A 23471-nucleotide genomic window follows, 5' to 3' on the forward strand; every position below is an offset into this window, starting at 1 on the left:
TTGAGCGAGAATTCGATTACTGCGAGAGTGCTCGATTCATTCCCATGAGTGACCCCGACGCGTGGGATGTCTTCCTTCCTCGCCGATCATTCGAAGTGCTTTACGTTTGGATATTGGACAGCGTTTTGTGGGATTGTCGAACATTTTCGGGGATGTACTTGAAATCATGCAATCAAAAGGAATTTTGACTTCAAATTCATAAAAGAACGAAAAACATCAGCTATCGTGGAATCTTGCTGCCGATGGTTGTCATCATGCCTTCATGCATCAAAAGAGTATAACAAAAATACTTTGAATCAAGACAATCAACCACAGTCACATGCGGTGGTGGCAGTAGGTTCGCCGCATCGAAAGCGCCCAAAAATGGAGGTTGAGCCTTCGAGTGATTCGAAGCTGAGGACCAGTCCCTTGTATACGAGGCCATCGACATTCGGAAGGACATGTACGGGAACACTGGTGTCCACATACCATACCGCTGGCTCGAGCTTGGTTGGGAAAATAGCATGCGGTGGTCCTCGATGCAGCTGACATCTCCAGCCACGATCTTTGCTTTGGTATGTGGATAAGGTGCATGAGACAAATCCGTAAGTAGGCGATCTTGGAAGAGACGTGATCGCTTTTAAACGTGCATTCTTTCTTTGGTGCGTGTATTGTGGGATTCAAGAGGGCACACGTGCATTGTCTTTCATGGTACCCACCTCCTTGGAAAAATATCGCACACTCGGTGCCACAGGAAGATGGAAACAATGGTTTTTCCACGCCGCCTTTCGGTATAGTCGACAATCGAGACCGTGCCAATTGGACTTGGTTCATATCTAAGTTGAGGCGATGCCTTATCACGAGGATGGAGATTATCATGAGATAATCACCTTCGTCTGTGGACATGTCGAGGCCTGGCTGAGCGCCAATTGATCGAGAGTCTTCCCTTCTTCGCCACATCGCATACCGCTCTTCGACATTTGGAGGCCAATTTTATGAAAGCCAATGTCGACTTGGGAAGGCATTGAGGAGGAGGTCTGGTCTATATGCTTCCGCATTGCGTGGCATCCGCTGCGCTAAAAGATTTCGTATCGACACCGTGAACTGAGCTGCAGGCCACATCACCTCGAAGCTCATCAACCGTCGATTAACATCGGATATGGCACACTGGTCGAATTATCTGTTCGGAGGTGATCGTTGGGGTGAGATGTATTCAAGACGTCATGAGTCGTTCAATGCTTGGATCAAGGAAGCTCGCCATTTCACGGTGGCGAAAATGGTCGACCTATAAGGTGCGCATGAATGGTGGTTTCACACTTAATATTTAGTGTTACCGCTTTAAACATTCTCAATCTTTGTTTAATTAAACTTTTCCCGACTTTTAAAAATATTAATCCTTTTCGCTTAAATATTTACAATAATGTTTAACCATGTTTACTGAATTATTTAACCATCAACATCTTTGTTTAACCTTATTTGCAGAGTTCAAGTTGAGTCGCATGTTATGTAGCCGTGAGCAAAGCGAAACAAAATGGGAGACCTGCTTTATGCCCGGAGCATACATTCGAGAGGTAGAGATCATTGTTGAGGACAGGCAAATCTTAGAGTGTTGGTCGTTGTGTCGATGATCGTTACAGTGATCGACCGGTCGCGACATCTCTGTGGATCTACGCCATCGTAGAACTTGTTCAGTGTCGAGATGTGCGCGAAGTTTATGGTATCCCTTACGAACACGCTTGCGTTGGACAATGCAGAACAAACACCAACGTGACATCGATTTATTAGCTGGTATCACGTCAACAATTACAAAGCGGCGTACAAGGAGCTATATTCCCCATGCGCAGCGATGACGAGCCTTCAGCGGAAAATCACGAAGCCCGTTTGCGCTAGCACAGCGCGAGAAAGCGCACAGCGGCTGGCGAAAAAGAGGATCGAGTCATGGCGTTTGATGTCCGCGAGGTTACGTGCGGTCATTGCCATGGATCCGGTCGCGATCGTAGATCTTACGGTGATGAAGCGCCGCCCAGTGATAGGCATGTTTTAAATAAACCGGCGATGCGGAAACATTGTGTATTGATGGGCAACTTTCTATATTTAAACTCTTACTCTGCTGCGAGATTGAATGTATTTAAGCGAGGACGTTGTTATTTTAAGCGAATCTGTTTATAATTTGAAACATTTTCAAGCGATGTTTAAGCGATATATAGTATATTTAAACAATCAAAAGTGAAATGTACACAATTAGACGTAAATTAAACAATGAAATGAAACCGAATGGAATTTAACACCTTTACAATTCAAAAGACAAAACAAAAATTTTACATTAAGATATACAAGTCATGCTCTTGAACACGAAAACAATGAATTCGAATTTGTCCAGATTACATTCGAAACAAAATTGACATTCAGGATATACGGGACATGTTCTTCAAAAACAAAATTTAACCCCGCTTGTGACCACCCCTTTGTCATGGACGCATGCCCTCCCTCCTAAGTATCTGGAGTAACATACATGTCCGAGGTGAGGAACGTCATGCCATGCAGTGGCCGTAACTTCTCACCCCAAAGTAATTGCTCGATAAACGCGCATGGCGTAGAGCAGGCGCAATCCCGGCACGCTTCCTTGTTTTGTAGTGGGGTTTCTATGTCGTGCGAGTGGGTACTTTGCCGTCGCCGACTCGCCGAACTCCATATCGACCAGAAATGTCGAATAGATTCCACTGTCGAGATATGCAAGTCGAGATTAGAATACCCGATTTAAATACAAAGCTGGATATTAATCGGACATAATTAAAGAACTTACCATGTCAAACCCGTCCTTATCGTACCGGACTACGAAGAATAATGCATGTATTCTTGTTTATCATTGTCGGGGACTGCACGCATCGAGAAGTGAGTCGTTCATGATTATCGGGAGGATGACAATTTTGAACTTTCATGCGATTTCGCACAGCATCCTCGATCATGCTTATGCGTAATTGTGTCATGTGCGTCGTCCGCTTTGGCATAAGCAGTATAGCGGTCACGGTGATGGGCGGCGCTTCTTGTAAGGATATGGCTCTTTGCTCAGACGACTTTTGTATTATGCATACGAAAGCGTCCCATCACATCATCAGTGACCATCTTCTTCCCCTCAAGCAGCGTGTATAATTTGTCGCGTGTGGTGCTGACAGCGTCATTCTTCCACACTATTAGGGATATAATAAGACCATATTGTAAATATTTAAATGATATTATCAATTGTTACATGATATTATATATAATTAAACGTTAAGTAGAAAAATTAAATGATAACATAAAGGTATTAAACACTATTAGGTAATAGTTAAACACTATAATAAAACCTTTAAACAATATCATAAAAACTTTACACTTACCCGTCTATAGAGCAGTTGAGGAAGATCCTTATCAACTCCTGCTCGTATTTATTAAAACGACTCGAGGCCAACCCATTTCTTCTTCTTGAATAAAAGCTTTCCGAAACGTCGGTCCAATTTTTGATTGGCCTTGATCATCTCTCCCGTTGCTCGGTCGGGGCCTTAGTGACATCTTCGCTCGATCGCGGGGGCGATGGCCGAGCATCAGTCTGCAGAACACATCCTTACATGGTTGTTCTTGTTGTGGGATTGTGTCAAAGCTTCGATGCTGGAGGATAATGACAACATCAATCGCAGGACACATCCTTACATGGTTCTTGTTGTGGTGGGATTGTGTCCTCGCTTGGGCTGCGTACTATCGGCCAGCGGCGCGACCGCTAAAGCCAGATTCGACACGATCTTCTCAACCGTGGCCATGACAACAACATCATTTGGAGACACACCCTTAACTTGTTCTTGATCTTGGGATTGTGTCCATCTTTGATCGCCATGATCTCGGCCAGGTTCAGCGGGTCGAGATTTCATCGAGAAAGAGTCGGCGACCTTCTCAGCGGTGCAGCTACCACATTATTCTACGATGTCCTTCTTAACATGACATCGACTATCGATGGTGTTGCTATTATTTCATCGTCAGCCGGCGGTAGAGACAGAGGCAGTATTGTTCTCCTCTTTTTCGTAAGTCTATTCGAATGTGGCCGCCTTGGAATGACCTTCCCGATGATGTCGATCGTGCGTCGCATTCCGGCGCCTCGTTCGTCCGGGTGCTTCGGTTCTTTCGAGGGATGGCGCGGCGAGGTTGTGAACGTCCTTCCGGTAGCCTCGGCCACGAGGCGACAAGCCGAGAAACTTCGGTCGTCAATATCTGGCGTACTGCGTAAGAGTTCGTGGTGACATCTTCGCTTAATGTCACCGGTGGGAGTCGCCAGCGGTCGGAGGGGACTGCCCTGATCGGGGAGCTATCGTTGTCGTGGTAGGGGGTTGTTGCAATGCTAGGGAGTAGGGGAGAGCTTCTCTCGTCGAGGAATGCATGCGGCGTGGTGGGGTCGGAAGTAGGGAGAAGCAGGGCGTCCAGTAGCGCATGCGATAGGCTGCCTCTCATCCTGCGCTCGAGCAAGTGGTTCGGGGCGATGGCATCCATCCGTCGGTTAGCTGACAAATATTTTCTTCTTAGGCGTTCGCGGAACCATTTCGGGAAACTAACATATGTAAACCAGAACAATTTTTAGCAAAAATCATTCATCTTAAACTATAAAAACTATATTTAAGCGTTATAGAATATAATTAAGCGGAGAACAAAAAATATTTAAACCCAAGTATGAATAAGTTTTTAAAGCGAGTAAATACTAAAGTTAACGCTAAATAAAATGTTTAAACATTAAAGACTTATATTAAACATTGTCCATGATTTATTACCTCTTTTCCATCGAGCGATGACAAGCTCGTTTCTACCGTCGCTTGCTTCAGGTAAGTACTTTCACCATGTACAGCATCCTTGGGATCTTTCGCGAAGCGGATTTTTCTTCCCCGTTCCGGTCACTCGTAAAACCGGACGTTAAGCGACCGAAGCAACCCTTAATATACCACCGTGTTGGTCTTCTCTCCAGCGCATCTATCTTGCACTCTCAGGGCGTCTGCTTGTGGAATATCCTCCATAAGCCACTTGTCGTCGCTGCGCCTACGTGCGTATCGCCCCCATGGTCGGTAGATCATCGACGTAATCAACGATCCGATTCGAACCGAGCATGATGTATTTGGGAAGAGGGATCGTCCCCATGAGGTACACCATCGGAGTTTGACAAAATTATCTTCTTCTCCCTGCTGTCGAACAAGTTGCACCTTTGAGTGCTCTTTGATGTAGTCTCGTGTCTCTCGTGAGGTCTTTGATGAGATCAGCCGCCCTGAGCGACCGGTTTTCTTCTTCGAAGACCACTGCGTCGCCATCGCAACGCAGACCAAAACGAGGGAGCCACATCTTGAGGTCCGAAACTCAGAGAAGCTTTTCCCCGATCCTGAATTTATTGGTGCGACCATCGTACCTTTGCAAAAGAGAATCAAGAAGGGCCCTCTCTTGGTATATAGCTTCCATCTCAGTGAACGCTGCAAACGGTGTCCTTGAATAATCTCCCGAGTATCGAGGGGTCATGTTATCTTTTCAATTCAGGCTAACGTCTCCACATTACCGGGTGTCAAAATAGCATCGGCCATTAACTAGGTTGACCGCCATAATCACAAGCCTGCGACAATAACAACACATTCAACATGCGATGATTTGACAAAAAGTTTAAGCGAAAATATAAGGTTTTTAAACGGTAAACTCTCGGTTATTAAACAAAGATATAACATGTTAAAGCGAGACCCATTTTTAAAGCAGAGACGAGAATACTTAAAGCAGAGACAACAAATATTAAGCTGTAACATCTCATTTCTTAAGCGTCAGACCTCCTTTGTAAAAACGCAACTCAGTATCAAAGCGAAAGTGAAATGTACATTATAAATATTACACAAATCACTAACAATCGAAAAACTATTTCGATAGTGTATACATCACGAAAATGCAAAACAAAACAAAACCCCGACCGAGAAATCTCCTGCAGACTAACAAAACCCCCAGTAGAAATCCCCCTACGGACTTCAATATCTTCCAACAAAAAGCAGAGCACAAAAGCAAAACGGAAAAATCTTTCTTTATGTGAGCAGGTTAACATAAAACCATGCTCAATACCTTAGATCAAGCTCGGTGAAATGCCAACTAGTTGCGTGGGGACTTCTCCTTGAGATATCGGTGGAAAGGAAAAAGGCGATGAAATGCCAATTACGGAGGCTTGGCTTCGGGTAGAGACAACTCGGAGACGAGTCAAAATGGAAAAGGCGAAGGCGTGAGTTGAGAAAAAGCAAGTAAATGGCTCGATAAATTCGTCTCTGGGATTACCCTACGGAAAACCGCCCACTTCCTCTCAAATCGCCGAGATAGCTACAACCACGACTCCCATGCAAGGGCATTTTCGCCTAAAAATTTGAAACTCACTCCGTTCACATCCCAGTTCTGCAGGGTTTGGGGTTTGAAAAAACATGGAGTTTAAAGGAGGAGATTTTGGGGATTGCAAAACGAGCAGGGGTGTTTTGGCAATTTTACAAACTTAAAAGGGTTTTTTGGCAATTTCCACTAATTATTACCATTGTTTATTAATTATCATAATAATAATAATTATTACTATATATATAACAGTGGTTGTTATCGGATCCTAACCCGTTTGCCCGAATCCGCTAATGATTCATCCCTTTCGCGGCTCCTCGTTTTGAAGCGGAGCTCGAGCTCGGCATCGAGTTCAGAGGGGCGATTGAAAGAAGGGAGAGTAGAAACCCTAGAAATTCTCCGAGATGATTCTTCGAACCCCGCCGCAGAAGAAGAGACTGGCCCTAGATCCCTCCAGCCCCGTTTCCGATCGCCGTGTCGTTGTTTACAATGACCCCGCTCCCATCTCCTCTCTCGATCCTTCTGAGCAGATGGTCTGCACCTACCACTGCCGCCAGATGGTGATCCCTCTTCTTTCCTTTTCGTTTTTTGATTTGTTTTTGATCTTTTTTGCTCATCGGTTTCTGCCGTTATCTTGCCCTTTGCATGTGTTTATTTGGGGAATTTTGCGTTGCGGAACAAGATTAGGGTTTGAAATTGTGTTCTTTTTGCCTCAATTTACACCACTTTGCGAAATTCAGGTCTATATTGTGTTTGAGCTTGATTTCGTTTTCCCCTAACTTAAAATGGAGACTATTGTCTTGTTTTTGGTTAATTCTCAAATGAAGCTCTGAAGATCGGTTTAAAAGAGATTTGGAATCTCCGGGAAGTAATTTGGGCTTATTAGAGGACTGTGAGAATGGCACTTCCTATTGGAAAATATCAATGCTTTCATTCTTGATAGGTTTTACTTTCCATCAGTTGTTACATCATGTTGATTTGCTCTTTGTAAGTTGCGACAAAAAAAAGAAAAAAGGTTACCTTTGAACTGATGTAATGGGCAGTGATTGTTTTATATGCATGCGCATGCTATTTCTAAGTTGTTTCTTTTGTGATTAATGAGATAGGTTAAATCAGAATTCATGGTTGCATTGGACAAAGCAGAGAAGCAAGTGGCTGAGTATCAATCCAAGCTAGAGGCCATGAATAATGAGCTGACCAAGAGTGGTAAGCTTAATACATTTGGACTGGTTTTAGTTTGGACTTTGAATGTTTAGATTTTCAAATTATGGCTGTGAATTTCTCTTCTATTTATCCACATGGTTAAAATGCTGGTTATGTTCTAATGGAAAATGCTTTTATCCAAATGTCCATGTGAGAGGCTATATCGCTACTTTTGGCTTCTTTGTTGGTATCATGTTGATTTTGCCTGTTCTCTCTTTCTATTATCTATATTGATGTTGTACCACCATTTTCCTTTTGCTACAGAAGAACAGCAGCAGAAATGCCAAGCCCACCTCTTGTTTGTAGAACAGGAGCTTGAGGCATCCAAAGGGCGTGAACAAGCATTACAAGAGCGTATTTTGAAGGAGGTCAATGATTCTCAAGAGCGGTACATTACACAATTGAAACATTGCAGTGAACTAGAGGTATTCTTGATTCTTAGTGCTTCCCCCTTTTTTTTTTCCTAATAGTGCTTTCAACTTTGTACTGTTCTATGTAATGAAATATGAGTATACAACCATCATAATCCCTGATCATGAAAAGAGGTAGCCAATTTAGATCAATCCGTTGAAGTTTGGCTCAAATCTACTACAATATTCTGTTTGGTCATTGATTTTATTTAAGTATTAGGATATTTGTATCCAAGCCCACCTTTTTGTTTGATTTATCAAATGATTTGTGTTCTTGTATTCTATTAATGTTTGATTCTGATAAGCTGGCCTATTATTTGCTTGATACAACGCTAACCTTTGTTTTTATTGTGCTTCTTTAGTAGTTGTAATTCTAATTATGAACTGGTTGAAGGTTGTCATGGATGTTTTTGTATCCTTTTTTATGCTCTACTTTTTGCACACTGCTTCTTAGGACATGTGCATGATGTTATGACTTGTTGGACTGTAGGTACAACTTAAAAAAGAAATTGAGCTTCGTAAGAAAGCTGAATCTATAGCAACTTCAGCTAATGAGAGGGTTTTAGAACTACAAGGACAACTCACACGGCTTTCTGAAAGCACTGGAAGGGAGAAAGCACATATGGAGAAGGAACTCTCATATCTTCAAGATGATTCGGAATTTTCAATCTCAAGAATCAAAGTTGAAGTGTGTAATGTTAACTGTTCATTGTGTCAAAATTATTTACTTGTTTATTCACTTTTTTCTATGTGTTTCAGCTTGAAAAGATGAGATTGAGAGCCGAAAATTCTGAGAAAGAGGCAATGCTATTGGAAGTTCAGTTAGGAGACTTAAGGGATCAGTTAAATGAGGTAAATAGCACATGTTGATGTTCTCTCTCTACTTCAATGAAATGGAATTTGTACGGCTGCATTTCTTTTTCTCTAATAGAGACATATTACACAAGTAAACTTCTTCTTAAGCAGTGCCTTCATCAAAAAAGTGAGTTGGAACAAAAATTATCCAGTTCCAGTGCATCTTCACATGATGTTAATCTCTCGGAGAACCAAACTTTGGTGAAACATCTTCAAGAGGAGCTTCGAAGCTATGTATGTTGTCTACTCATATGCCAATAACTTGTTTTTGATTTTCTTATTTTATACCTGCGAATTTTGTGGTCAATATCTAGAGTCTCTTCACAAGCTTTAATTCTGTGTCTTATAAAACTAAGAATTTTTGGTGTGGATCTAGTTGCAAGGTCCTTTTTGTTGCAGTAACACCAAAATATTGGGGCATCGAGCCCATGTATGGGCATTTAGCTTGCAATGTGATTTGTCTACCTATGTGCTTGATGTTTCCAAGATAGTCTTACTTCTCACGGAATTTGGTCGATGCTCAATTTACTCCACCTTGAAAAAAACAGAGGCAAAAGTCTTGAAGTATATTTACTATGGTTGAAATGATATACTAATATGTCTACATGTCACACGTACAGATTGTGATTGAAATGATAGAAATTTAACTTCCTGTGGTCTGTTTTCCTATATTGTTCCTTTGGTCTGATTTGGTTACCAAGATTGTTATATATTGAAGATATTAGTCCAAATTAAAAAGCAGGTCAATGTAAGTCTGCGATACCCTAGATAACAGTGTAAACTAATAAAAAATTCTAAAATTTTAATCTATACTTTGACCGGATATTATTTTTGAGTGCATTTCATAGAATTGCTCTTGTAGGTTAGTGTGCTATGTCTAGAGGCATAGACACTCCTGCCTAACTCAGGTATTTACATTACCCAACAATCTTTTGTCCATTTTGTTTCTACTTGCTTGACATGTATAGGTCTTATAGTTCGTTGGCAATGTCTTGTTTGCTGCTCAATATAATGGGATATTTCTTGTTAAGCTTCTGTGTTTCTTGTGATGGTGAACAATAGCAGACTCTCTGTTCTCATTCTATTTGCCTTAAAAATTCTCTAATTTTTGTGTGAAAACTTCCTTGCGGGTTGTTTTACAGCATGATGGGAGGGTAAACATTTTTCAACAAAAATACCAGTTTTTATGATGAGCCATCAGTTGTGCTGCAGAGGGATATTCATGCTCTTTGCTATTTATGTGTCTAATGTTGTTAATGCATGATATGATTATGGAACTGATTGTTGTTGAGTGGGAATTAGAAATCCTTTTTGTTTATGCTCTCAATTTGTTTAGCTTTTGTAGATGCATTCATCATTAAGTATTACATAAATTTTTACAATCATGGATCTATCATCTAGGAGAATGGGTTCTTTGAAAAGATACTGTGTGACCACAATTTATTCTGTTGGCTATTAATGCACGGTTGCAATTCTGATGACATATGTGTGTGCTATCATTTTTGTGTTTGTTTATATATGATGGCAGGTATGCATTATTCTGGTCATGTGCATTTTCTTCCTTTTAATTGTTTCCTATGCAAAATTTAGGGAATTTGTGCTATTATTCAGGAATTTGTCATGTTAACTGGGTAAATTTGTTCTACTTTTTGTTTGTCCTATATGCAAAATCCTTTTGTCTTTCTTAGTTTGTGAGTTTTCTTAAATGAGTTCATGGTTTGTTTTGACTGGTCAATAGGAGACTGAATTGCTAGAAGCAAGGAAAATAAAGTCTTTTCACATGAATAATGAGTTACTGAAGGAGAAGCTATTGGAGGAAAAGACATGTAGAGAGAAGGCGGAAATGGAACTTTTAAAATTGGAAGAGCTCCAACTTAATGCACGGAAACTAGAGGATGAATTAATTTCCTGGAGATCTTTGCTCGGAGAGATTCCAGATGTATCATGCTTTAATGATATCCCTGTCAAGTTTGCAGCTTTACAGAAGTATGCTTCTACCTTCATTGTAGATTCGGTGTTGCAGTGTCATTTTATTTTCCTCCTATCATGACCTTGTTTTTCTTTCTGGTCTCATGGTCCATGTTGAGATTAGGTCATCCTTGGTATTTTTGTGGTTGCCCTTAAGACTGTTGAGCTTCTTGAACTGCATTCTCTATATTTTACAGGGAAGTGCTTGAAAGCATGATGAAAGCTGGTGAATTGGGTGCACGTGTGAAAGAGTTGGAAGTTTCTTTGGAAATGGCAGAACTTAGCAAACAAAATGCCGAAAAGGATTGTGCCTTGGCCAAAGACAAAGCAGAAAGCTCTGCTTTGGAGGTTAAGCGTCTTGAGTTAATGGTAATTAGCACGCAATCCAATCTGTGTTACTTCTTTTCGCTTTGCATTAATAGCTATTACTTTGTTCTTCACTCATTTGATATAATTTGTCACTGCATTCTTCTTTTTTCTGTTTAGAAAATTTTGCATGGAACATTTCTTTCTTTGTTAATTTGTGGCATCATTTTGATTTCTTCCTTGGAACGAGCAAGTAATGCATGATGTAGATGTCGCCTTTTGCTTCCTTGTATGACAGGCTAAAGGGGAATTATCATCTTTGTGTAACAGTCATTTCATACTTTGTGCTTTTTTCATTTGCATGGCATGGCTTCATGCTTGAAGTAGGTAACATGATGCACTTCGCTAAGTACAATGTTTGATTCATTAGATGATCTGTAATGTAACAATGACAAGTTGAATTGTGCTTTTAATTGATGACGCTAAGATACACTGAACCCTAGTATGGACCATATGGTGGGGATTGGCTAACTGTAATGCACATCACACATGCATGATCATATTAGACTGGATTAGAATTTTTGGTAGTAAATGCTCGTAATTGTGGACCAGGATTATATTTTGAGATGTGACATGTAATGTCATTCTTAAAACCCCTCTTGACTTTTGAAAACTTGATGTGCAATGATTACTTTTGATTTTATTTGCTATTTAGCATTCTCCTTGTAGTTCCATGGCACAATATGATACATTTGATGATAGAGATCTAAGACTAGCTCTTGCAATTAGGCTATTTAGCATTGTAAAACACTTCTCCAGTTTCTTAACAATTAACTTAATGGTCTCGAGATTTGCATGCAGGGCATGCATGTGGAAACTGACTTCACTTTTATATTTCCCTGTGCATTGCCCTTGGTTCAGCTTGTTATTCTTTGATGCCGGTATATTTCCTCAGATATTTTCTTGATCCAAGTTTTAATTTCAGATAATAATGCTTTAGTTTCATCATGTATAAATGGATTACAAGTGCAAATTGGTATCTATTGATTCTATCCTACAAATTTTTTTCTGTAATTTCTATTATTATATCTCTCGTAAATTGTAGCTTTCTTCAGTTACGGTAGAAAGAGACAATTTAAAAAAGGAAATTAGTGGAAGCAACAAGCCAAGAAGTGGGCATGAAGAGCACCAATTGTCAAATGATAGACTTGTTAAGGTCAGTCTTTGTTCCCTTACGTACTCTTTTATCAAAACTGTACTTTATATCCTAATTGCTGCCACACTTTGTCGTGAGGGTACAGGATCTGGAATCATCTATCACTGCAAAGGAGAATGCTATTAGAGAATTGGAAAACAATTTAAATGATCAAAGACAAATCATAAATCGTCAGCATAATGATCTGGAGCAAATGAATGATAAACTTGCCATTGAAGCAAGAAGAATAAAGTCTTTGGAGCGTGAAGGCGATAGGTTACGTTCTGAAATTTCTTTGCTAGAGTCGAAGGTGCGTGTTAGAAAGTTCATATTTTACTTTGTTGTTAAATATTTACTGTTTCCTTAGGGCTTTAATTTTCTTCTTTATTATGTTTACCATTTTAATTTGGCTTTTTGGCTGCAAATCGTTCCTTGGTTTTAATAGCAAAAGGATGCCGATAATATCTGCATAGTTTTGTTTCTTGTATATAATTTTGTCACCCACATAAAGATTGAATTTTAGTTTATTTGACAAAAACACAAGTGATTATTATGGTTTTCAATTTACTCATTTTGTTGTTGCAAAAGGAGCACATAATAATGTGGTGACGCAATTAGTTTTTGTTGGATGTTCAGCCTCTTTACATTTGTTACCTCTTCTTTGACAATGTGTTACTTGTTTTGTTCCAAATCTAATAGATGACCCATTTCTTCTAAAGTTAATCACTTTTAGTCCTGGCCAGCTGATTGCAGTTTAGGTGGTACCATGGTAGAGAAGTGATGCTAAATTCCTCATTTGCCTGTTGTTGTTTCAGATGATCTGATTCAAGAGGATTGAGCGATACTTTAATCCTTAAAGTTGTGTATACTTTAATTTATTAATTTTACCATATCACAGGTGGGCCATGGTGATTACTCTACAGCAAACACAAAGGTGTTGCGCATGGTTAACACTTTAGCAGTTGATAATGAAGCAAAACATACCATAGAAGCATTGCAGCTCTGAACTACAAAAAACACAGGCAAAGCTTCAGGCTGTTGAAGAATTAAAAGGACAATCAGGTAGAAGCCACTTGTACGCAAAAAGATTGGAGTTGGCAGCAATTGCATTATGCTTATTTTAATATGAATTTTACATTAAAAATGTAAGGTGCTCCATAAGCTTCTGATTAAGTTAGTACGTGATCTTTATTTGCCTTTAGACTTAGTGTCTGCTTTTGCAGATTTCTGGCACTCTTCTTGCAGGTTCTGTGCAGGTTACTGTTCTATACTGACTAGCATTAATATGTTGTATTTGTCAATGTCTATTATGTTATTTAACACGAGATGCTAGGTCAAATAATTGTTGGACTCTTGTAGCATTTCCAGCACAGGTTACTGTTACTGTTCCATGATAATTGGCATTCATACGTCCTAATTTTCAATGTATATTACATTGTTTATTACTTATTAAAATGGAATTCTCAGCTCACGTAATTGTTGGATGATGGATTTACGATCAACCGCTTGTGTTTGCTGATGCATTTATGCTTATTTTTCTTAATATTCTTGTTGCATCTACTTCTGATTTAATATTCCGCAGAAAGTTATTTGTTATTAGTGTGAATACTATTGTCTTTCCTTTGAACATTGATATAAATTTTCTAGGGGTATCACCATTATACTAAGAGAATGGCTATTGGAATTTGTTATCAGATGCTGGAAAAATAATGGATGCTGATATACCTGAGAAACTTGCACAACTCAAAGGACAAATTGCGACTCTGGAGAAGCGAGAAGAAAGGTGAATGGTTGATAAGCATACTAAAGTTCTTTGAGTTCATCAAGTCCAAAAAATGTTGAATGAACAAATTATACAGATACAAGGCGGTTTTTGCGGAGAAAATTTCAGTTTTTAGAAGGGCTTGCTGCTCACTTTTTGGCTACAAGGTAATGATTTCATAATTTATTAGAAATACAAATCTTTATGGTTCATATGTTGGAATGAGAACAGTCACTAGCAAAAGGATTACTGCATGTAAGGTGAAAATTTGGAACTAGTTGGCCAATCATCTAGGGGTGTTGTGTACAGTTAGAGAGGTGGGAGAATGGTGAATGTTATTGTATGCTTTACATATTGTATGCTTGTTCTTTTTATACCATTACATAATCATTTGACAGTGGCGTGCTGGTGTTCATGTATCATGAATGTTTGCATATATATTGGCCTTTTTCTTATTCATATATAGATTGGCCTTTTCTTTCTGTATGAACATACAATATGTGCACACCATGGTCATGGATATTCATTTATATATTGACCATTGTCTTTCCACATTAACATATGACATATAATACATATATAATATGCATTCACTTATATATATTGCCCTTTTTTTTTTCTGCATCAGCATACAATATGTGTGTGCATATTTGAAATGTGATACTATAATACTATTGGTTTCTCTGTTGTAGATTGTAATGGATGATCAACAACGACCTAATGGAATTCCAATAACAAGATTTACCCTCCAATCCATCTATGCCCAAAGTGATGATGAGAAGCTTGAATTTGACTATGAGTCTGGAAATGCAAGCATTTTGGTAGGAAGTTCACTTAAATAAATTGTTTCCTCTTTTATCATTTTTTAACGTTTACGGTCATCATTTATTTGGATTTTATGTTGGACTAAAATATTGTTTTGTGGCCCTCTAGGTTAATGAGTACACATCCCAGCCAGAGATATTTCACCAGGTATCACCTATTCTTCTTCTTTATCCGTGTATCTTTTGTTTTGTCTTTACATTATTGTGCAATGGGACACTTATGGTTAATATAATCCTAGTTGGAAGATGACAATCCATGTTTCTGTGACAACAATTGCTTTGGTATGTATCCACAAACTTCATTGGGGGACTCCTGAATTCAAAAGGCCACACAATCATTCTTCTTGTCATTGACATATTAAGCAAATATGCCCATTTTATGTCTTTTGCTTTCTTATACCAAGCAGGTCATAGCTAAGGTGTTTAATGACAATGCTGTGAAGTTGCATGTCATCACTCACACCTGTGTGAGTGATTGAAACTGAGTCTTTATGAGTAATTTTTTGGAAGGAATTATTGAAGACGTAGGGGATGGAGTTACCAACTTATTCAGACTATCATTTTCAGATAGATGGGCAAATTGAGGTGACTAATTAGAGTTTGGAGCAACACATTAGATAAGGTCAACAAAAGTGATGGAGTGAATTTCTTGCTTGGGCTTAGTACACACAAGTCCATTGGATGATGCCATTTGAGAGTGTTAAGTGAGTGTGTGTGAGGGAGAGAACAAAGTGATCCCAAAATATCAATCACTTACTTTCTCATTCACTAGATACTTAAACCATACAAAAACAGCACAAAAAAAGACATACAAGGCACGGCTATCTAGACTTTCATACTAACATAGTACAGTAGTATTGACTCCAAGTTAAAATAGCTGACTACTGAAGTACATTTCTCTTATTGGTACAATACCTTGCGCCCATGCATGATACTCATATCCCCATGTTGCAATCCATGCCTTACTTCGGTTGTACTCTGAATTCTAGTTCTAGACTTCATCATTGGACTCTTCTCTAAACAAGCACTCTTACCTGGTTGCCATCAGAAGAATTTCAATCACATCTCAACACCTTCCCTTGATTGAAAATCATATACACGAAGTTGTGATCGGATGAAGACATGCTTCTGCATTGGTATTGGCTTAGTGAATATGTCCGCAAGTTGCTTTTCATTATTGCAGTGTTGGAGTGATATCATCTCATCAGCAACAAGCCCTTGAATAAAATGGAATCTAATCTTAATGTGCTTAGAAATTAGAATGACCATGTATAGGATTCTTGGCAATTGCAATGGTGGAGCGATTGGCACACCATATCATAGTGTAATTCCCACGCTACAATCAGCCAACATTTTTCTTAGCCATTCAGCTTGACATGCTGCATAAGTAGAAGCTACATACTTGGCTTCGGCAGTGAAGAGAACTATTATGTCTTGTTTCTTGGTGAGCACCAGGTAATGTTTTCGGACCCCAGATTGAAAACCATGCCTGAGGTGCTCCTTCAATCAACTAATGGCCCACTCTAATCACTATTAGTGAACCCTTCTAGTATATAAGTTGCACTTCAAGTGTACCAGAGTCCGGGTAATTTTTTTGGTGGGGTACCTTATTATGCCCGTGCTTCATTTTGAGCACCTTTTTTCAATTCATATCAAAATGAGTACTTTAATTTAATTTGCTTTCACAGGGAGGGCACTGGGGCTATTCCGGTGATTAAATGCTGACGTGTCTATCAGAGATCTGACATGGAATACTAATTTTCACTTGACTTGCACAAGTGGAAAAGCCACGCGGACAACTTATCCACACCACCAAAAGAAGGACAAGTGGATGAGCCCCTTCTTCTTCTTTCTTCTTCTTCTTCTTTTGCAACAAGGCTGGTCGTCCATTTTAGGGCTAGCGAGTTGCTCCGATGAGCAAAAAAGAGCACTCGCTAGACTTGTGAGTCATGGAGGTCAGCTTTATTCTACTAGATCTAGTGGTGCCGACGGAGTTTCTACAGGAGAAAGGACATATATAGATGTTGAGCTCGAGTGTTGACACCACCACCAAAGCCGGAGCTGGATGTCTTTCTTGTCACACGGCTTCTATCGGACACTCGAAGATGTCTCTTTCGAGCATTTTGAAGAGGAAGGAGAGGACGCTGGAGGAGCTAGGGTATGGAGAGGATGGAGGGGCATAATCGGAGGGTGGGTGGTAGTGGTGGGGATGGAAAGAGAGAATGTGAAGAGGAAGAAGAACAATAATACTCCTTGCTTTTTCTCCATAGAAGGGTTGTTTACCATCCATGGTGAAGAGGAGGAAGAAGAACAAGCTCATCCGTGGTGAGAAAAGTTGGGTTCCAACATAGAAGGGTTGTTTACCATCCATAACTCAAACTCACAAGAGGAACAATACTCCTTGCTTTTCCTCCATCTGTTTTGCCTTTCTTCTTCTAAACTACAGTCCATCAACAAGATGAAGATGAAAATCAATTAAGCTGAGAAGATGAAGACTTATGTGTGTGTGTGTGTGTGTGTGAAATAATGGAGAAGATGAAGAGGAATTAATGAAGGGTTGGAAGGATGAAATATATGGAAAATGAGGAAGTGGTTGAGAACTTGAGAATGTGGCAAGCTTTAGAAGAAAGAGAGACACATATGCCTCAGTAACTTGGTTTCCGTGGTAATTGTGCTTTTCTTTTTGAGAACTTTGGGTCTGGAGTCATGGTTGATGGCAAACAAGTCTCACTCGTGGAGAAAGGATATCTCTGCTTTCTCAGGGAAGAAGAAGAAGAAGAAGAAGAAGAAGAAGAAGAAAAAGAAAAAGTGGAACTCTGCTCTTTCTGTGAATGTAAAAAGAAAGCGCAAGAAGTACAAGGGGAGAAAGAAGGGGCTAGCGTCCACGTGGCTTTCTTTTGGTGGCGATGGATAAGTTGTCCACGTAGCCTTTCCAGTGGGCAAGTCAAGTGGAAATTAGGATTCCACGTCATATATCCGGTGGACATGTCAGCATTTAATCACCGGAATAGCCCCAGTGCCCTCTTTGTGAAAGCAAATTAAAATAAAGTACTCATTTTGATACAAATTGAAAAAGGGTGCTCAAAATGAAGCATGAGCATAATAAGGTATCCCACCAAAAAAATTACCCACCAGAGTCCAAACCCAGTTGTTCCTGCTAAATACCTCCATATTCGTTTGGCAGCACCAAGATGATATTTGGTGGGGCAATTCATAAACTTGGACAACATGCCATCTGAGAATGAAATGTCTGGTCTTATGTGAGTTAGATAAATTAACCTCCCAATTAGGCTTCTTTACTTCTTGGCATCTGTTTTCTTAGCATTTAGTTCAAATTGTAGGTTGTCACTAATAGCAATTGATGTAGCTGATGCTTTGCATTGTTGCATGTTGAACTCCTTAAGTAAGTCTTCAACATACTTTCTTTGGGTGACAAATGCCCCGTACACTTCTTGCTTAACTTCCAAACCGAGAAAATAATTTAGTAGCTTAAGACCAATCATCTCGAAAGTGTTCATTATGTCTGATTTGAATTCATTAATAAGCTTTTGTGAAAAACTCATATTAACAATGTCATCCATGTAGAGACATACCCATAGCACCTTGTTCTCTCCATGAGTCTTTTTGTACAATGTATGCTCATTTAGACTCCTTACAAAGCCTTGTTGCTGAAAATTCTTGTCGATCTTGCTTTACCAAGCTCTAGGAGCTTGTTTCAGGCCATACCGGGCCGTTCTCAATGTATAAACTTTATGCTCACTGTCTTTCACTGCATAACCCTCCGACTGCTCGACATAAATGTCTTCATGAATCTCACCTTTTAGAAATGTAGATTTTACATCAAAATGGAACACTGGCCACTATAACTAAGCCGCAAGTGCAAGTAGGATTCTAATGGTCGCCATCCTTGCAACTGGTGAGTAGACCTCATCAAAATCCACTACGGGTTACTATGAGTAATCTTTAGCTGCTAGTCGTGCTTTGAACTTCTAGATCTCTCCATTTGCTCAATATTTTGTCTTAAATATCCACTTTAAGCCGATTATCTTCTTCTCTGGAGGTAGGTCAATCAACTTCCATGCTCCATTTCTTTGAATGGTAGTGAGCTCCTTAGCCATTATATCCCGTCATTCCTTTGTTTTCATAGCTTCTTCAAATGTGATGGGATATGTGACATTAAGGTGATGTTTGGTTAGATGTAATTGTAAATGTAGTGGATTTTCAGTTATAATTTAATTGGAAATACTTGTTTTTCAAAATACAGTGCAGTAAAATCTTGTGTTTGGTTGGGTGTAACTGGAATTACTGTATTATAAGATTTTTTTTGTTTGTTTGGAAAGATTTGTAAATCTGGAATTGGAAAACACGTGTATAAGTGTATGTATATGTGTATATATATGCATATCTATGTACATGTATATGCATATGTATATATGGATATATGTATGGATATATGTAGAAGTGTATGTATATATATGTACGTATATATAAACATACCTATGTATATGCATGTGTATAAGTGTATATATTTTTGTATATGTATGTGTATGTATATGTGTATGTGTGTGTATGCATATACATTAATATATATATCTATATATGTATATTCATATATATATATATATACATCACCTAAGAATTTTCAACTATCGAAATTTCGACTTATGCCCAATTTGGGTGTAATACCAAATCCTTCATTGGATGTAATTTGAGTTACATGGCTTTTTAAAATCATGTGAACCAAACATTGGATTTCTAAAAACCAAATAACTCAAGTTACATGTAATTCCAAATTCTTCTAAACAAACACTACCTTAGTAAAGGAACATTTATTATAAATTTCACTTAAGGATCTGATTTTTCTGGGAAGTGACCCCTCTGTTGGTGCAACTTCAAGGCTTAAATCACTTTCTAATACAACTGCATTCAATGCACATGTTGCACTGTTCCTCCTTATGAACGAGTCTTCAGCACTTGATGTATTGCTTCTGCTTGGAGTTGACTTGGACGATGTTGCACTCGTCATTGAGTCATCCAGAGGGATTAGTGGGCTTGTATCTGCACTAGCCTATAAAATTATGTTTTTCTGATTTCTCAACTTAAGGTGTTTTTGTGATGAGATTAGAGAAAAGGCAATGCACCCAAATACTTTCATAAGACTTACCGAGGTTTCGCACCTCACCAAGCCTCGTATAGGGTCTTGTTTAGCACTGCACGTGTTGCCTATATATTGATCAAATACATGGCTGTGGCTACTGCTTCAGCCCAAAAGACCTTGGGAAGGCCTCCACATTTCAGCAGGCTATGTGCTATTTCAATAATTGTACAGTTCTTTCTTTCAACTACCCATTTTGCTGAGGGGTATAGGGTGCTATTAGTTCTCTTATGATTCCAAGCTTCTCACAACAATCCCTAAATGCATGAGACAAGAACTCACCTCCCCTGTTTTGCGCATAGGGTTTTAATCTTTTGCCTTGACTGTCTCTCAACTAGAACTTGAAACTTTTGAAAACATTCAAATGTCTCAACCTTAGCTTTAAGGACATAGACTCAGCACATGCATCTAAAGTCTTCTATAAACAGGAAGAAGTACTTACTCCCATTAATCTATTCTGTATGCATAGGACTGCAAAGGTTTGTGTGAATGAGTTGAAGACATGCAGAGTCTCTCTAAGCTCCCCAGTTGGAAATGGTCTTCTTGTTTGCTTTCCAAACACAGTCTTCACATGAGTCAACTGTTCTTAGTCCGGTAGTTCATGTAAGATGGCATGCAAGCATGCATATTACATGCTTATTTCGTAGAATGTTAAACTGTTAAGAAACCATCTGCAAGAATGTTGGCACCTCAGCCTCAAAATCAACATGAGACATTATAAATTGTTTTTTATTCCAAGGCAGTGGAGAACATGCTGATTTTTTTGCCTATGAACTCTATAGCTTCTTGAGCAGCAGAGGCAGTGCCAAGTATATTTTTGGCAGTAATTCATCAACTCTCAAATATTAGTTCTTCATCTGATATCTTGCTTATATAAGCATATGATGGTTCCACATGTTAAAAACTCACTCTGTCCAATTCTCAGTACATGTCCCATAGTTGCCTTCTCCAATTTCAGATCATGCATCTGTGTTTCCTCTTGCTTAGGCACATGAAGGATTGCTGCATAACATACTCCCATTCCAAATTGACAAGTTATGCCATTGATCCTGAGTGTACCTGGTTTTACATACCTTTTTGATGCTTTACATCTTTAAACGAACTAATATGTCTTCAAGATATCATGCTTTCAAGCAGTGCATATGCCACTTTTACTTTCTGGTTTGTATTGATAACGTTTATTGATTATCATTTGATGTTCACTTGTATATAATATTGTCATCATGAAACATTGAAATATACTCAATGCTGTCAGGTGGAAATATTCGTCAAGAAATGGAATTCAATACCTGCTTTCACTGCTAACATAACCATGGAATCCTTCAACAAGCGAACCTTATCATGAAGTCCTTCCAAATTCCAAGTAACACAATAAACCATCTGGTGAGTTTTGTACTTCATTTTACTCTGAAAGCATGGATATGAAAATGATGGTACAATTCCTTTTGAGTTTTCTTTTCCTCACCATCATTGGTTCCCTGTGTACCTAAAATGTTTCAACTTGAGAAAAACATGTGTCTTTTATCTTCTCCTCCATTCATTATTACCTTTTCTTTTGTTGAATCTCTTGTCATTATTTAATTTCTTTTCCACACTCTATTAATTACTGTTGGATATCGTGTTGAATTTGAGATTGAGGTCTTTTTTTCCCAATATTATTAATTGTCCTCATCCTGCGGTCTTATTATGTGTATATATATATATGCACACACACTTGCGTGAGGTGTGTGTGTTGAAACATTGGCAAAGAACGTGTGGAGCCAACCCTTGCTTCATGGAGTGGTAAAGCACTTGGTAGTACAATGATATATTCGAGATTTTCATTTGATGTTTGTATTCTGTAATAGTACTGTTTATATATAATCATATTTTTCTTTTTTTTTTTAAATTATATATTAGAAAATTTTTATTATTGTAGAGTTATCATTATTGTGATAGATTTTTATTGTTTCATATAGTAGTTTGTTGTAGGGAGACATTAAACTACTGTAATTGTTATATTTTCATACATACATATAAAAAATTAAAATTAAAATAAATAAATAAAAACATGGGGAAAGATAAGTCAAGAAAATGAGGTTTAGTTTTGGACATTGGTGTCACTTGTAATGATGGAGCACAGACAGCGTGAATGAATTTGGCACCTGGTACCTACTAACCTACTACTACTAACCTTATCTTAGTGCCCTGTTTTAAAGTTTTTTATTTGGTTGACACGTGGTAAAAAAAAAAGTATATTAGCAGCCCTACAAATCTAGGAAAGCACGCCGCCTTACAAGCACTTGCTTAGCTGTCTCCTTGCTCTCTATGATGGATACCATTCTTTCAATTTTACCATTTTACCCTTCTAAAATTCTTCACATTTTATTTAATTGATTATTATATTAATTCATCCATGGCCTTTTCTTTTCTTGCAGGTGTTCTTTCTATTAAATGCCAAACCGATAAGCATATACGATGTGTACTTTTTTTTCCTTTTTTTACTTAAAAAAGTATTTGTTTTGAAGTTCTAAATTTCATTTAAAATGTCATTTGACCAATATGTACAATCTATTTATGTATCATGATGTTGAACTGCGTGCAGTGCCAGTGATGTTTATCCTTGTATTCTATTCCACTTCCAATAATTCATCATCACCCATCCTCTAAAGTCATAAATAATACATTTATAAAGTCAAAATAATAATAATAATAATAATAAAGAAAGGTCATAAATCCTGATAAAACCCAAGGGATAATTGAGTAATTTCATCAAACCACACTATACTAATCTCTTGGAACATTATAGTCTTTTCCACATCCATGGGCCCACCTGCCAGCTGTTCTCCCAATCCTCTCCACATTACAAATAGCGCGGGAACCTTTAACGTTCTCCATTGACTACTTTGACTGCTCTCCAATGCCACCCTCTAAGAGACCCAACTCCAACGATTCCCCTCCAACTCGGCCGAGTCAGCGCCGAGTCACCCTCCCTACCGTGGCGTTCGCCGCCGCGCTTGGGGCCGTTACGTCTCCGAGATCCGGCTTCCAAGAAAAAACACCCGAGTCTGGCTCGGATCGTTCAGCTCGGCCGAGTCTGCCGCTTTAGCTCATGACACCGCCTCGCTCTTCCTTCACGGACAACAAGCTACACTTAACTTTCCCGGAGCTCGCCGGTCTCCTCCCTCGGCCTCACTCTTCTTCTCCTCAGGCCATTCGCGCCGCCGCCGCTAAAGCTGCGAGCTCAAAGACCGATGACCGAGTTTTCACTGAGTCATGATGAATCGACTCAGTTTCTTGAGTGGGTTGAAGAGTGTTTTAGCTTTGATGACTCGGAAGACCTTGTTCAGCTTTAATTATGTGTTCTATGCTTGTGCTTTGTGTGTTTATTGAACATATCTTTACTTGTATTATTATGTTATGTTCATCTTAAAATTTAATAATTTGCATAATATTTTTTTTCTTTTTTTATAAATGTAGAAAA

General features: G+C 38.8%; 1 protein-coding gene across 1 annotated transcript; it reads left to right on the forward strand.

Moving 5' to 3' along the window:
* The first annotated feature begins 6625 nt into the window (after positions 1–6625).
* LOC120258393 (mitotic spindle checkpoint protein MAD1) lies at positions 6626–21639 on the forward strand. The gene is given in 17 exon segments (XM_039265779.1): positions 6626–6890; positions 7437–7536; positions 7798–7958; positions 8434–8631; positions 8703–8795; positions 8910–9032; positions 10537–10784; positions 10964–11135; positions 12178–12288; positions 12374–12577; positions 13166–13267; positions 13269–13329; positions 13963–14050; positions 14127–14196; positions 14722–14850; positions 14963–15001; positions 21264–21639. Coding segments are annotated over 17 exon segments (2145 nt in total). The 5' UTR covers positions 6626–6734; the 3' UTR covers positions 21354–21639.
* Positions 21640–23471: the final 1832 nt, after the last annotated feature.

Source organism: Dioscorea cayenensis, chromosome 4, assembly GCF_009730915.1.
Source record: "Dioscorea cayenensis subsp. rotundata cultivar TDr96_F1 chromosome 4, TDr96_F1_v2_PseudoChromosome.rev07_lg8_w22 25.fasta, whole genome shotgun sequence".
Classification (NCBI taxonomy): Eukaryota; Viridiplantae; Streptophyta; class Magnoliopsida; order Dioscoreales; family Dioscoreaceae; genus Dioscorea; species Dioscorea cayenensis.